The sequence below is a fragment of the Pan troglodytes genome, chromosome 2 (assembly GCF_028858775.2).
Source record: "Pan troglodytes isolate AG18354 chromosome 2, NHGRI_mPanTro3-v2.0_pri, whole genome shotgun sequence".
Taxonomy (NCBI): domain Eukaryota; kingdom Metazoa; phylum Chordata; class Mammalia; order Primates; family Hominidae; genus Pan; species Pan troglodytes.
The window spans coordinates 68,480,831-68,497,173 of record NC_086015.1 but is presented as its reverse complement, the minus strand read 5'-3'; the positions used below and the strand labels follow the sequence as shown (position 1 = coordinate 68,497,173).

The window sequence follows — 16,343 nt, the reverse complement described above, 5'->3', positions numbered from 1 at the left end:
GATACAGAAGACATTCTTTGTCTGCCTGTATCGTGAAGGCCCTGGCCCTATACTTAAGCCAGGTGAGAAAGTTCCTCACTGAAGACCAGTTAGTCTGGCATCAAATTCAGTTGCTGGTGGTATGGGCCAGCTCCAGAACTACCACAGGCCTCTAAAACCAAGACCAGATGGGAGGATAGAAATAACTCTCCCAACTCAGTTCCATTCATCATCAAATGCCTACGAATTTTTAAGAATTAAGAGAAACTATTTTGTCCTATTTTATTGTTAAACTGGCACTGTTTTTCTTTTGTCTTTCTTTCTTTGGTATTTTTATCGATATATCATAGTTGTACATATTTTTGGTTATACTAGTGATATTTTGATTCGTGTATACAATATGTAATAATCAAATCATGGTAAGTGGGATACCCAACACCTCAAACATTTATCTTTTCTTTGAGGTGGGAACATTACAATTCTTCTCTTCTAGCTATTTTGAAATATACAATTATTGTTAACTATCTATAGTAAATATATTTATAATATTATATACTATATATTGTATTATTTTAATATATAGTATAGCATATCACACATAAGATTATAATACATTATACTATATATTATATTATATAAATATATTAAATATATAAAATATTTTATATAAATTTTATACATAAATTTTATATAAACGTTTATTATATTTTTATATTATATTGGTAAATATAATTTTTCTACTGTACTATTAAATACTATAACTTGGCTGGGCACGGTGGCTTACGCCTGTAATCTCAGCAGATCGGTTGAGGTCAGGAGTTCGAGACCAGTCTGGCCAACGTGGTGAAACCCTGTCTCTACTAAAAATACAAAAATTAGCCAGGTATGGTAGTGCACACCTGTGGTCCCAGCTACTCAGGAGGCTGAGTCAGGAGAATCGCTTGAACCCGGGAGGTGGAGGTTGCCGTGAGCTGACATTGCGCCATTGCACTGCAGCCTGGGTGACAAGAGCAAGACTCTGTCTCAAAAAAATAAAAATAAAATAAATACTATAACTTATTTATTCTAATTATATTTTTGTATTCATCTTCCTTTTTTAAAATGAGATTATCCATTGTTTTCAAGAGGCTTTCTTAGTTCAGCTGTGTGAAGCAAATCTTCATGACTTTTGACTTAGTTCTGAGAATGTAACCCCAAAAAATCCTAAAATGTAGGCACAAATATGTTCATCATAGTGTTATTTCCAGAAGTGGAAAATATGCAATATTGTGCAGGCGCAGAGGGTGGAGGGGTGGAATTATGTGACATGGTAATTATACAAAATGGAATATGAGGCCATAATTAAAGAAGGACTTTTTCATAGCATGGTAAAGCATAAGGGGAACTGATCAGCAGGGCATTCTTAACTACACTTCCAAAAGAAGAATTCAGCTTCAGCCTTTCATTCATTCATTCATTTAACAAATGTATATTTCGTATCATTATGAGCCACACACTGTAGTAGGTTCTGGATACTCCCAGGTTTTAACAAGGTATTGGTCTTGTCATAATGGAGCTGACATTCCAGTAGGAAGACAGATGTTAAAGAAAGAATTACCCATTTACAGGGTGCTTTGCGGCAGATAACCAGGTCAGGAAGGTTTCTCAGAAGAAATGGGCTTTGAACTGAGTTCTGAAGAATTTACCAGGCCAAAATTGAGGTGATACAGTATGCACAGAGAGGGAGAGAGAGGAGAACTCCAATCAGAGAGAATGGCACATGCAAAGGCCTTGTAATGTATGGGACATATCAGAAGAATAACAAAAAGAAATGCATGTGTTGAGTACAGAATGGTACCAGATGAATCTGCAGAGGCAAAGACAGACTCTATGGAGCGCAGGTCTTTAGACTAGGAGTTGGCATACTTTGTCTACAAAGTGCCAGATAGTAAAGATTTTAGTCTTGAAGGGCCAAGAGGCAAAATCAACGGTATATTTGTATGTCAAGAGAGAAAACAAATTTGCACAAAATTTTTTTATTGGTCAAATTCACAATACAATCATAATAACTGAGTATAGCTTTTTCTAATACAGATCACCTGAGGAGATGAATGGGATATTGGGGGAGGAAAATATTTCGCTTAATTAGTGTTCTCTATTATCAAAATAGATTGTAAATGTTTATCTGTTAATGCTGACGTGAAATGAGATATTATGTATTTCAATCTTTCTAAATGCCTTTCTACATGCATTGATATTGCCAAACACTGATATCTGTCCATAACCATATAATGTTAATTAAGCATATTCATGGCTTGGCAGGCATGTAAAGAATTCTATTAGAGTCTTCTCTTGATAGTTGCCTTTTAGCGTGTCACTACATTGCATATTAATCACTTGCAATTGAAAATGAGATTGAAGCTCCTCAATTGCTAGTTAAATGGATTTTGACATAAAAAGATTTCCTTTGCATTTATATCAAAGTCTGAAAAACAGTGCTGGAACTGCAGTTTAAGCTCAGAAAATATATCCACTTTAAATTTGTGTGTAATAGAGAAGACATTTCCTGTTTTAACTTTTGACAGCATGGGAAGTGTAAAAAACAATCTAACGTTACTTGTGATCCAAACAGTATTATCAATGAAATTACTTTATCACTGTATAAGTTTTGCCTATAAGAACAGTTTTGCCTTGTAATTTTAGGTACAATCCATTGAGAAACATGATCAACTCTGAAGCAAAAGCTAATATTCAGAGCCATTAAGTGTTGAATTACAGTGATTGAGAGCAGTTGTAGTTCAAAAAACTTTAATCTTGACCCTGAGCTCAAAAATCAAAATAAAACTTTACCCCACTGCTAAGCCATCAAATTGCTGTGTAGTAGGAAAAGTCAAGGTATTGAGCTTTCAGTTCTGACAAAAAAATTCACAAAATGGATGATGGGTAAGTCCGTGGTAGAAAATAAAGTCCACTATTGACACTACTAGTTCTATAGCACTTGATAGGTCAAATATTTTCCACAAAGTACCTGCAAATGAATAATACAGTGAATAACCATAGGCTTTAAACATCTAACAGTTTCACAAGTTTTGTAAATTTGTCCAATTAAAGCTTTTTATGCTCCACACATATTTTTACTACCATCAGTTGTCAACACATCTTAGCAGATTCCACTTCAGTTGTTCTGCAGTTCTTTCCCAACCTTTTTGAAATATTCTCACCTGTACTTGTTCCATAAACTATTCCACTATTCCACAAATTGTTCCACTATTCCACTAGTTCCACTAGACTCTTCATAGAGTCTAATTCTTTAGTCACTTCAGACTGGGCATTTTCTCCTCAAAGAAATGATAACACCTGAATAACATCAGTAATATGTGTGGACCCATTAAGAGCCAGTGAAAACCACTCAAAATAATCTGCTTTGTTTTTTTAATTGACTGTTAATGTGGTTCCCAATGTTATTAGCTTTTCAAGCAATAGTCCTTGCCAAAAGAGTAGTTAAGTTTATTTTCTCTGGACACATTTCTTCAGATGTTGCTGTTAAACAGGATTTAATGAACTCACCATTGGTAAATTGTTTTCCTTGCTTGGCTAACAAATGAGCAACTTGGAAACTTACTCATTTTCATGTTTTTTAATTTTATATTTTAAATTTTCTAAATTTTTGACCATTGTTTTTCTGTGAGTTGGGAATATTGTGATGAGTATGTAGTTTGGTGATGATATATATTGTATTCTTTTAGCACAGCTATAGTGTCATTTCATAATAATCACAATCCTTTGTCATCTAAATTTGATAACAAAATAATCCACATGCCATTGTACCTTAAAAGTGCAACATTCAAAGTCTACCTTTCTCTTCTTTTCTTGATTTGTCATAATGGTATACACTGGTAATAAGCACATAAATTGTAATGATCTAGCAATACACACATCACTCAAAACACTTTCACATTAAAACAATGTCACTGTGATTTGTTGTGCACCAAGAAGCAGTATGAAGCTGAGACTCAGTTCTCTTTTTGCAGCATGAAAGCAGCTATAGACATCAGGTAAATTAATGAATGTGGCTGTATTCCAATAAAACTTTATTAATAGACACTGAAATTTGAATTTCATATGATTTTACGTGTCAAGAAATATAATTTTTGGTTTACTTTTTCTCAATTATTTAAAAATATAAAAATCATCCTTAGCTTGCAAGCCATACAGAAACAGGTGGTGGGCTGGATTTGGCTCACAGGCTGAAGTTTGCCAGCCCCTGCTTTAGACCATGGTGAGTATGTTGCACTTCACGTCAGTTCAGAAGGCCTGTTTACTGTGTGTATAAGAACGTTTTCCCAAAAAGCCAGTGCAGGCCCTGAAAGCATTAACCAAGCAGGTAGGCTAACATGATGCATCTCCTTGCAGGATGGTACCCGAGTCGTAGGGAAATGCGGTGGTTACTGTGGGAAATGCACTCCATCCTCTGGTACTGGCCTGGAGGTGCGAGTTTTATAGCTAAGGTAAGTAGTCCTATGTCTGTCTGTCTGTGTATTTGTCTTTTATTTTTTTCTGTAGCCTATATGAGCAAATGTGGGAGGATCAGGCAGGGTTACAGTTAAGCATCTTGAAGCTGACCCAATACAGTTCTACCTTTTTATCTCCTGCTCCTCTGTCCTCACGTGACTGAAGCCATCAGTTCTCTGCCATTAGACATGGCTTCCCCTCTACAGAGCTGGCCTATTTATTTATTTGCTTTTAGATTTTAGATTCAGGAGGTACATGGGCAAGTTTGTTACACTGATATAGTGTGTTGAGATGTAGGCTTCGTTTGAACCCATCACCCAAATAGTGAAAGTAGTATCCAATAGATAGGTTTCCCTTCCCTTCCTCCTCCCTTTTGGAGTCACCAGTGTCCATTATTTCAATCTTTATGTCCATGTGTACCCAGTGTTCCACTCCCACTTATAAGCAAGAACATATGGTATTTGATTTTTTGTTTCTGTGTTAATTCACTTAGGAAAATGGCCTTCAGCTGCATCCATATTGCTGCAAAGGACATGATTTCATTATTTTTTTATGGCTGCATAGTATTTCATCAGGTATACAGACCACATTTTTAAAATCCAGTCCACCATTAATGGGTACCTAGGTTGATTCCACTTTTGCTATTGTGAATAGTGCTGCAATAAACATGTGAGTGCAGGTGTCTTTTTGGTTGAATGATTTATTTTCTTTTTGATATATACCCAGTAATGGATTGCTGGGTCAAATGGTAGTTCTATTTTTAGTTCTTTAAGAACTCTCCAAATTGCTTTTCACAAAGGTTGAACTAATTTACAGTCCCACCAACAGTGTATTCCATTTTTCTCTGCAATCTCACCAATATCTGTTATCTTTTTACTTTTTAAGAATAGCCATTCTGATTGGCATGAGATGTTATCTCAGTGTGGTTTTGACTTGCATTTCTGTGATGATAAGTGATGTTCAGCATTTTTTCTTATATTTGTTGGCTGCTTGTGTGTCTTCTTTTGAGAAGTGTCTGTCCATGTCCTTTGCCCACTTTTTAATAGGGTTATTTGTTTTTTTCTTGTTGATTTGCTTAAGTTCATTATAGGTTCTGGATATTATTCCTTTATCAAATGTATAGGTTAAAAATGTTTTCTCCTATTCTGTAGATTGTCCATTTATTCTGTTGATAGTTTCTTTTGATGTGCAGAAGCTCTTTAATTTAGTTAGGTCTCCATTATCAATTTTCATTTTGTTGCATTTGCTTTTGAGGACTTAGTCATAATTTGTTTGCCTAGGCCAATGTTCAGAAGAGTATTTCCTGGGTTTTCTTCTAGAATTTTTATGTTTTGAAGTCTTACATTTAAGTCTTTAATGTATCCTGAGTTATTTTTTGTATATGGTAAGAGGTAAGAGTTCAAATTCATTCTTCTGTATATGGCTAGCCAGTTTTTCCAGCACCGTTTATTATAGGGTGTGCTTTCCCCATTGTTTATTTTTGTTGATTGTGTTGAAGTCCAGTTGGTTATAGATGTATAGCTTTATTTCTGGGTTCCTTATTCTGTTCCATTAATTTATATGTCTATTTTAGTACCAGTACCATGCTGTTTTGGTTACCTTTAGTTTGCTGCCTTAGAGTAGAGTTTGAAGTCCAGTAATATGATACCTCTGGCTTCGTTTTTTTTTTTTTTTTTTTTTTGAATTACAAAGAACTTCTTTTTTTTATTATTATTATACTTTAAGTTTTAGGGTACATGTGCACATTGTGCAGGTTAGTTACATATGTATACATGTGCCATGCTGGTGTGCTGCACCTACTAACTCGTCATCTAGCATTAGGTATATCTCCCAATGCTATCCCTCCCCCCTCCCTCTCCCCACCACAGTCCCCAGGGTGTGATATTCCCCTTCCTGTGTCCATGTGATCTCATTGTTCAATTCCCACCTATGAGTGAGAATATGCGGTGTTTGGTTTTTTGTTCTTGCGATAGTTTACTGAGAATGATGGTTTCCAATTTCATCCATGTCCCTACAAAGGACATGAACTCATAATTTTTTATGGCTGCATAGTATTCCATGGTGTATATGTGCCACATTTTCTTAATCCAGTCTATCATTGTTGGACATTTGGGTTGGTTCCAAGTCTTTGCTATTGTGAATAATGCCGCAATAAACATACGTGTGCATGTGTCTTTATAGCAGCATGATTTATAGTCATTTGGGTATACACCCAGTAATGGGATGGCCGGGTCAAATGGTATTTCTAGTTCTAGATCCCTGAGGAATCGCCACACTGACTTCCACAATGGTTGAACTAGTTTACAGTCCCACCAACAGTGTAAAAGTGTTCCTATTTCTCCACATCCTCTCCAGCACCTGTTGTTTCCTGACTTTTGAATGATTGCCATTCTAACTGGTGTGAGATGATATCTCATAGTGGTTTTGATTTGCATTTCTCTGATGGCCAGTGATGATGAGCATTTTTTCATGTGTTTTTTGGCTGCATAAATGTCTTCTTTTGAGAAGTGTCTGTTCATGTCCTTCGCCCACTTTTTGATGGGGTTGTTTGTTTTTTTCTTGTAAATTTGTTTGAGTTCATTGTAGATTCTGGATATTAGCCCTTTGTCAGATGAGTAGGTTGCAAAAATTTTCTCCCATGTTGTAGGTTGCCTGTTCACTCTGATGGTAGTTTCTTTTGCTGTGCAGAAGCTCTTTAGTTTAATTAGATCCCATTTGTCAATTTTGGCTTTTGTTGCCATTGCTTTTGGTGTTTTGGACATGAAGTCCTTGCCCACGCCTATGTCCTGAATGGTAATGCCTAGGTTTTCTTCTAGGGTTTTTATGGTTTTAGGTCTAACGTTTAAATCTTTAATCCATCTTGAATTGATTTTTGTATAAGGTGTAAGGAAGGGATCCAGTTTCAGCTTTCTACATATGGCTAGCCAGTTTTCCCAGCACCATTTATTAAATAGGGAATCCTTTCCCCATTGCTTGTTTTTGTCAGGTTTGTCAAAGATCAGATAGTTGTAGGTAAGCAGCATTATTTCTGAGGGCTCTGTTCTGTTCCATTGATCTATATCTCTGTTTTGGTACCAGTACCATGCTGTTTTGGTTACTGTAGCCTTGTAGTATAGTTTGAAGTCAGGTAGTGTGATGCCTCCAGCTTTGTTCTTTTGGCTTAGGATTGACTTGGCGATGCGGGCTCTTTTTTGGTTCCATATGAACTTTAAAGTAGTTTTTTCCAATTCTGTGAAGAAAGTCATTGGTAGCTTGATGGGGATGGCATTGAATCTGTAAATTACCTTGGGCAGTATGGCCATTTTCACGATATTGATTCTTCCTACCCATGAGCATGGAATGTTCTTCCATTTGTTTGTATCCTCTTTTATTTCCTTGAGCAGTGGTTTGTAGTTCTCCTTGAAGAGGTCCTTCACATCCCTTGTAAGTTGGATTCCTAGGTATTTTATTCTCTTTGAAGCAATTGTGAATGGGAGTTCACTCATGATTTGGCTCTCTGTTTGTCTGTTGTTGGTGCCTCGACACATACACTCTCCCAAGACTAAACCAGGAAGAAGTTGAATCTCTGAATAGACCAATAACAGGAGCTGAAATTGTGGCAATAATCAATAGTTTACCAACCAAAAAGAGTCCAGGACCAGATGGATTCACAGCCGAGTTCTACCAGAGGTACAAGGAGGAACTGGTACCATTCCTTCTGAAACTATTCCAATCAATAGAAAAAGAGGGAATCCTCCCTAACTCATTTTATGAGGCCAGCATCATTCTGATACCAAAGCCGGGCAGAGACACAACCAAAAAAGAGAATTTTAGACCAATATCCTTGATGAACATTGATGCAAAAATCCTCAATAAAATACTGGCAAACCGAATCCAGCAGCACATCAAAAAGCTTATCCACCATGATCAAGTGGGCTTCATCCCTGGGATGCAAGGCTGGTTCAATATACACAAATCAATAAATGTAATCCAGCATATAAACAGAGCCAAAGACAAAAACCACATGATTATCTCAATAGATGGAGAAAAAGCCTTTGACAAAATTCAACAACCCTTCATGCTAAAAACTCTCAATAAATTAGGTATTGATGGGACGTATTTCAAAATAATAAGAGCTATCTATGACAAACCCACAGCCAATATCATACTGAATGGGCAAAAACTGGAAGCATTCCCTTTGAAAACTGGCACAAGACAGGGATGCCCTCTCTCACCGCTCCTTTTCAACATAGTGTTGGAAGTTCTGGCCAGGGCAATCAGGCAGGAGAAGGAAATAAAGGGTATTCAATTAGGAAAAGAGGAAGTCAAATTGTCCCTGTTTGCAGATGACATGATTGTTTATCTAGAAAACCCCATCGTCTCAGCCCAAAATCTCCTTAAGCTGATAAGCAACTTCAGCAAAGTCTCAGGATACAAAATCAATGTACAAAAATCACAGGCTTCGTTCTTTTTGCTTAGGATTGCTTTCGCTTTTAGGCTCTGCTTTGGTTCCATATCAATTTTAGAATAGTTCTTCTTCTAACACTGTAAAGAATAACATTGGTAATTTGATGGGAATTTTGTTGAATCTGTGTATTTCTTTGGGCAGTATGGACATTTTAATGCTATTGATTCTTCCAATAGATGAGCATGGAACGTTTTTCTATTTGTGTCATCTATGATTTCCTTAAGCAATGTTTATAATTCTCCTTGTAGAGCTCTTTTACCTGCTTGGTTAGATGTATTCCTAGGTATTTTATTCTTTTTGTGGTGACTGTAAATTGGATTGCATTCTTGATTTGGTTCTCAGCTTGAATGTTATTTGTGTATAGAAATGCTTCTGATTTTTGTACATTTATTTTGCACCCTGAAAATTTACTGAAGTCATTTTTCAGGTCTAGGAATCTTTTGGTAGAATATTTAGGGTTTTCTTTGTATAGAATCATATTGTCAGTGAAGGAAGATAATTTGACTTCCTCTTTTCCTCTTTTGATGTCTTTTCTTTCTTTCTCTTGCCCGATTGCTCTGGCTAAGATTTCCAATACTATGTTGAATAGGAGTGGTGAGAGTACACATTCTTGTCTTGTTCCAATTCTTAGGAGGAATGCTTCCAACTTTTGCCTGTTAAGTATGATATTGGCTGTGGGTTTGTTAGAGATGGCTTTTATTTTGAGGTGTGTTCTTTTGATGTCTTATGCCTTGTAGGTTTTTATCATGAAGGGATGTTGGATTTTATCTAATGCTTTTTCTGCATCTATTGATATGGTCATATTGTTTTTGTTTTTAATTGTTTGTGTGGTGAATCACATTTATTGATTTGCATATGTTGAATGATCCTTGCCTGCCAAGAATAAAGTCCACTCGATCATGGTAGATTATCTTTTTGGTATGTTGCTGGATTCAGTTTGCTAGTATTTTGTTGAGGATTTTCATGTCAGTGTTCGTCAGGGATATTAGTCTGTAGTTTTCTTTTTTTCTTGTGTCTTTGCCAGGTATTGGTATCAGGATGATAGAGGTTTCATAGAATGAGTTAGGAAGGAATATCTCTTCTTCGATTTTTACAAAATTGTTTCAATAGGATTGGTACCAGCTCTTTGCAGAGCTTATTTAAAAGGCTGTTTATTGGGCTGCATCTCTAGGGGTCCTGCTTCATTAGGTCTCTGGTGGATTCAGGGATCTGTAATTTTAATACAGAGAATTCTAATGCAAGTGAATCACAGCTCATCCTTTGAGAAATACATCCCAAGAATGTAATAGTAAAACCACAGTGGCATTTGTTGAGCAATATTTCATTGAATCCTCACAACAAAACTGTGTGGAGGAGCTGCTATTTTACATATGAGGAAGCTGAGGCCCACAACAATTAAGTAACTTGCTTAAGATCATGATGAAGCTGGGCACGGTGGCTCATGCCTGTAATTCCAGCATTTTGGGAAGCTGTGGCAGGCAGATCACTTGAGGTCAGGAGTTTGAGACTAGTCTGGCCAACATGGTGAAACCCCATCTCTACTATAAATTCAAAATTTAGCTGGGTGTGTTGGCACATGCCTGTAGTCCTAGCTACTTGGGAGCCTGAGGCAGGAGAATGGCTTTAACCTGGGAGACAGAGGTTGCAGTCAGCCAAGACCACGCCACGCCACTGCACTCCAGCCTGGGTGACAGAGTAAGCCTCGGTCTCAAAAAAAAAAAAAAAAAAGAAAAGGTAATGATAAATTCCCTCGGCAGAACTCGGAGTGTCCCACACTAAAGCCAGTGCTCTTAATCACTCCACTGTGCCACACCCCTGTTACTCATAGTGTGGTCCAAGAATCAGCTCGATCAGCTTTACCTAGGAACTTGTTAGAAATGCACAATGTCAGGCCTCACCCTATACCTGTGAAATCAGAATCTGCATTTTAACAAAGTCCACAGGAGTCATGCATGTTAAAGTTCGGCAATCCCTGACCTGAGTACATTATGCCAGAAAGTGATTCTTCTGCTGAGTAAAAGATGGAACTGGTCAGTCTTTTTATCATCCCCATGTCTTCAGCTGCAAGGAATGAGCTCAACCAATTCATGTGACCCTCCTGCATCTTCCCTCAAGCTTCCAGTAGCCCATTACCGTGTAAGGCTCTTGAAGATCCTGATACAAGAGTGCCTATTTGACATTTTGGATTATTTCTGTTACAAGGAGCTAAGGAAATGAAGGACATTTGTTATCTTAAGTAACTGAGATATCCAAGAAGTATTCTAGCTTCAGGCATGGCTAGATCCAGAAGTTCAGTCATCAGTACTCTCTTTCTTCATCAATCAGCAATGATTGCCTCTTAAATGGATTCATTCTCAGGCAGATCATTGCCCCCCACACCATGGTCCTGGGCAGCTCTAGGATTACATCATTCTTCCAACTTATGATTCAAGTAAACACTCATCCCCTAGCATGCATTCTGCAAAATAACTCTGTTTAGCTCTGGTTAGGTCGCATGGTCACTTTTGAACAAATCACAACATCCAAGGATCTGAGATCATGTACCCACCTAGAGTCAGGTGATTGACAGCTTCAGTTGGAAGAGGGATGGTTCCCAAAGGACAAGAAGGCATTTTGTTATCAGAAAGGGGGAGATGGGATGGAGGCATGGAAAAATCAGCAGGTATCCACTAGAGATCACCATTATATATGTACTTTATATATTTTGTATCTAAGAAGATAAATTTTATATAGCACATATATACAATATTTACGTATATAAACATATATTTATAGAAAAAAGACTAGAAGGAAATACCAAAATACCAATATATGAAGAGCAGTTATCTCAGGTGGGGGGATTTCAGGCTAGTGGGTTTTTAAATTTTATTGTTTATTACTTCCCTGAAACCTCCAAGTTTCTTACAGCAAAGAAACATTACTTTTAAAATCTAGGGCCAGCATGGTGGTTCATGCCTATAATCCCAGCACTTTAGGAGGCTGAGGCAGGAGGATTACTTGAGTCCAGGATTTTGAGACCAGCTGGGCAACATAGTGACACTCCCATTTCTGCAAAAAAAAAAAAAAAAAAAAAAAAAAAATTTTAATTAGCTGGGCATGATGGTTTGCACCTGTAGACCCAGCTACTTGGGAGGCTGAGATGGGAGGATTGCTTGCCCAGGAGGTCAAGGCTGAAGCAAGCCATGATCATGCCATTGCACTCCAGCCTCGGTGACAGAGTGAGACTGTGACTCAGAAAAAATAAAAATAAAATCTAGAGAAAATAATAAGTGTTAATTTTAAATTCTATATGTAAAAATTTATCAGTTGCCTATTCTTAACTTGCAGTATTTGAGGCAGAAGGTTTATATTTTCTGGTTTGTTTATTTCAGGTGCTTTGAAGAGGAAGCCATTATGGATGGATGAAGGATAGTAATGCAATACCTCCACCTTAATTTGGGTGCATGTGTATGTGTGTGTGTGTTTGTGTGTGACTTGTATGCTTGTGTGTGTAAATGTGTGTACATATACATATATACATATATACACATACATATATACAGATATATGTATGTATATATGTAGACTATCCTAATGATGTAAAGTTTAATATTTATGTTTGAAATTATTTATTGTGATGTAATATTTTTGTATGTAAAATGATTCTATTATGACTGCCTTTGCATGTAGTAATATGACAAAGTGATCCTTCATTATCACGGTACACTATTGTTTACTTTTCATCTGTAAATGTTTTATTGTTACTTTTTTAAAATGAATTTTTTTAAAACAATCTAGCCATCATCAAGGTGCTATAAGAGTTGTATAAAAGATATTTTTGGCATTTCTAGGCAAGTATCAGCCAATAAGTATGTTAGTGATATCACAGATTGTACCAACTATTAACTATGTTAAATAAGTATTCAGTTTCATGTGATCTCTGGGAAAAAAATATGCTGCCTTGGTGCTAATATTGTATGTATTTAAATGATCATCCGACTCAGAAATATAAACACTTTTAATGAAAGGGAGGAACAGAAGGACAATTTCCAGTGCACAGAATCACTTGGATGAAATAAGACCAGCTCTTTACCCTTATTTTTGGATATGCCTTTTTTGGAAGAGACTTAGACTTTATCCTTATTGTTGTTAGTGTTGTTAATATTCGTTGCTTCAGCCCACGGTGCCTTGGTCTCTCCACAATCAAATGGAGGATCCCCCAAGCAGCTTCATTACAGAGTGATATTGGGAAAGTGAGATCCTCTCACCATTTTGCCAAGATACTCTAAAATGACATCCAAGTTTACCAGTAGAAAGACACAGGATGCACAGAATGGGCGTGACCTTCAGCTCACGAGCACACCTGGAGAAATTCAGAACCAGGTTCTGAATCATCACAATTGCCTTTTGCATGAAAACATCGGCTGGTGATGTGACTTCTCTTCAGGCCATGAGCCTAACACCCTGCCGGTTTTCATGCCCGCTGCAGTAATGGACGTTTGTGTGAAGAAATGAACTGTGGAGTACAAAATGCTTTGAGTCTTTCCGATTGCTCATTAATTCACTTTTTTGTTACTTCTTTCCAAAATGGAAGTGCTGAAGCCATGGTCTTTCTGCCCCTCCAAGCTGATGAAGGGAAGCCTTTGCCAATGGCCCATGGAAGACACTTGGTTTGAGAAACCCTGCCCACTTCCAAAGACCAAAGAGATTAGGAAAAGCCTGGCAGTATTCTCCAACTCCAAACAAGCTCTAGAGTGCTCCAGGAAAAGTTATATTCAGTATATGAATAAGTGTTATTCTCCATTATTAATGTGTTCTGAAAATATATTATGAATAAATACATCACCACACCCAAACCATTTGTGTTTCACATAGTTTCTGGACTCTTGAGTCAAGTTGGAGTAAAAATGTCTCTAGTTTCCAGATGGAGAAGAAGTGAAGATTTTATTTATTTCATTTATTACAATTGCCATTCTAGAGACAGATGGGGATGGGGCTTGTCCATAAGATCTGTCTTTTCATCATGCAAGTCAATTAAAGTGGTTCTTCTGGAAACTGGGAACTTACCCCTCTTGGGAAACAAATGAGCAAAAAAACAAAATATTTAGGTGGGCTTTGGGTGCTTAATTGTTCATTTTGTGCGTAGTTCTTACCCTGTATGGTGTCCAGTGAAAAAAGAGAGCTTTTTAAACATGTCTACTAGAAGCAAATGATCATCGAACAGCCACCATATGCCAGGCCTTTCACTTTTATTGTTTCACTTCATCCTCACAACCACAAAATACACTAGGTAATAGACTAACCTTCATTTGATGGTAAGGAGACAGAGTCTTAGAGTTACAAACAGGCTAAAGTTCACACTCAGTGAGTAAGTAGTCGTCTCCCAAAGAACTCTGGCTCTGATTGGGTCACATGACCACTTCTGGATCAATCACAATATCAAGGGGCCTGGGATCCTGTGCCAGCCTAGAGTCAGGTGATCAACAGCTTCAAGTGAAAAAGAGATGGTTCAAAGAAGAGAAAAGGGGAGATAGGATGGAGATACGAAAAAAGCAGGCATCCACTCAATTTCCCATTGTGTGTGTGTGTGTGTGTGTGTGTGAACACATGCATGTGCCTGTGTACAATCTCCAAATCGCAGAGCTTACACCAAAGTCCTACCCCTTGCCATCACTCAGCATCATTTGAGGCCTCAGTTCTCTTCCTTTCTCTGGTATTTACTAACTGTATGATCTTGAGCCTTAGTTTTTTCATGTGTAAAATGAGGCTATTGATAGTCCTCCCACTTACCTTCCAGGATAGTGTTTTCTCATATCCCTTTTAGCCCTGCATCAGTGCTAGCAAAATAGCTGCCCTCAATATGTGCATCAGCAAGCTTAAGCTGACAGCAGTGAAGGCATGGGCTCCCTAATCAGTTAGGAATTGTGTTCAGCAGCTAATTAGAGATCTGACTGCAAGGGCTTACATATTTAAAAGTGTATTTCAGGTCGGGCACGGTGGCTCACGCTTGTAATTCCAGCACTTTGGGAGGCCGAGGCGGGCGGATCACGAGGTCAGGAGATCGTGACCATCCTGGCTAACACGATGAAACCCCGTCTCTACTAAAAATACAAAAAAATTAGCCGGGCGTGGTGACGGGCGCCTGTAGTCCCAGCTACTCGGGAGGCTGAGGCGGGAGAATGGCGTAAACCCCGGAGGCAGAGCTTGCAGTGAGCCGACATTGCGCCGCTGCACTCCAGCCTGGGTGACAGAGCGAGACTCCGTCTCAAAAAAACAAACAAACAAACAAAAAGTGTATTTCATTGTTATGTAAAAGTATATTTCATTGTTATGTAGGAGGTAGGCAATCCAGAACTAGCATGGCAGCTCCACGACTTCATCAGGGACAGAGTTCATTTCTCTTTCTCCTTCTCTCTTCATTCTTCCGTATTTCAGTATGGCTGCTAGAGCTCCAGCAATCACTCCCAAATTTCCAGGTGACTGGGAAAAAAAATAATAATAGGAGTAGGGAAAAGAGTAGAAGGTGGCATATTTTCAGTTCTCTATTGTTCTTTTAAAGAGGTTTTTCAGAAACCTTACCTAACAAATTTTACTTATATCTCCTTAGCCAGAATTTAGTCATGTGGCTGTAGGAGTAGTGGGGAAATGGGGTTGTTTCACACAGTACCTTGCCATAGAAAATAAAATGAGTCATCTGTTCCTAGGAAAGAAAGCAAAATGAATTTGAAAGAGGCAATTACCAGTCTCTGCAATAGATCAAATACAGAGATTGAAGAGAGAAAGTTTTGGAAGCATTTATAGAGTCAGTAAGAGATAAATGAGACCTGGAGTGGTGATCATTGTAATGGTACGGAAAAAAACAACTATGGAGAGATACAGGTGGTAAAATTAATAGGAGCTGACAACTGATAGATTTGGGATGGGCTGTGGGAGTGAAGGAAACAGTAAGAGTTCAAAGATGAGACTTTATTTTCGTTGTAAACACAACCAGGGTGACAAAAAGATGAATGGGTGGGTGGATAGACAGATGTACAGTCTATGAGAGTCCAGTAATCATTTATATTTGTGTAGCACGGCACAAATTAAATATTGTCTTTGCATTGTATTTATTTAACCAAGTAATATTCATTGCATATCAACTAATTCTGAGGCACTCATCTAAGGCCTGGGTGCAGCAGTTTCAGTTAAGGTCAAGGCTAACAGACAGCATGAGTTTGCTCAGGCTGCCCTAGCCGAATACCACATACTGGGTGGTATCAATAACAGAAATTTATTCTCTCACAATTCTGGAGGCTAGAAGGCTGAGATCAAGGTGCTGTCAGGGTTGGTTTCTGGGGAGGCCTTTCTTTCTGGCTTATAAACAGGCCTCTTTTCACTGTATCCTCACATTGCCTCTCCTCTGTGTGTATGTGCAGAGAAAAAGAGACAGAGATTTCTGGTGTCTCTT

The 16,343-nt window shown here is 37.9% G+C and overlaps 1 protein-coding gene across 4 annotated transcripts in view; it reads left to right on the top strand.

The window, feature by feature from the left end:
* The window catches only part of ADAMTS9 (ADAM metallopeptidase with thrombospondin type 1 motif 9), a 175,441-nt gene extending 161,689 nt beyond the window's left edge, over nt 1-13,752 (top strand). For all 4 annotated transcript variants that reach the window (XM_003309854.6, XM_528704.8, XM_016941459.3 and 1 more), the window contains 2 exons: nt 4,372-4,466; nt 12,289-13,752. In XM_003309854.6, coding sequence (XP_003309902.2) covers nt 4,372-4,461 — 90 coding nt within the window. In that variant the 3' untranslated portion in view covers nt 4,462-4,466; nt 12,289-13,752. The remainder of the gene's footprint in view (nt 1-4,371; nt 4,467-12,288) is intronic.
* Nucleotides 13,753-16,343: the final 2,591 nt, after the last annotated feature.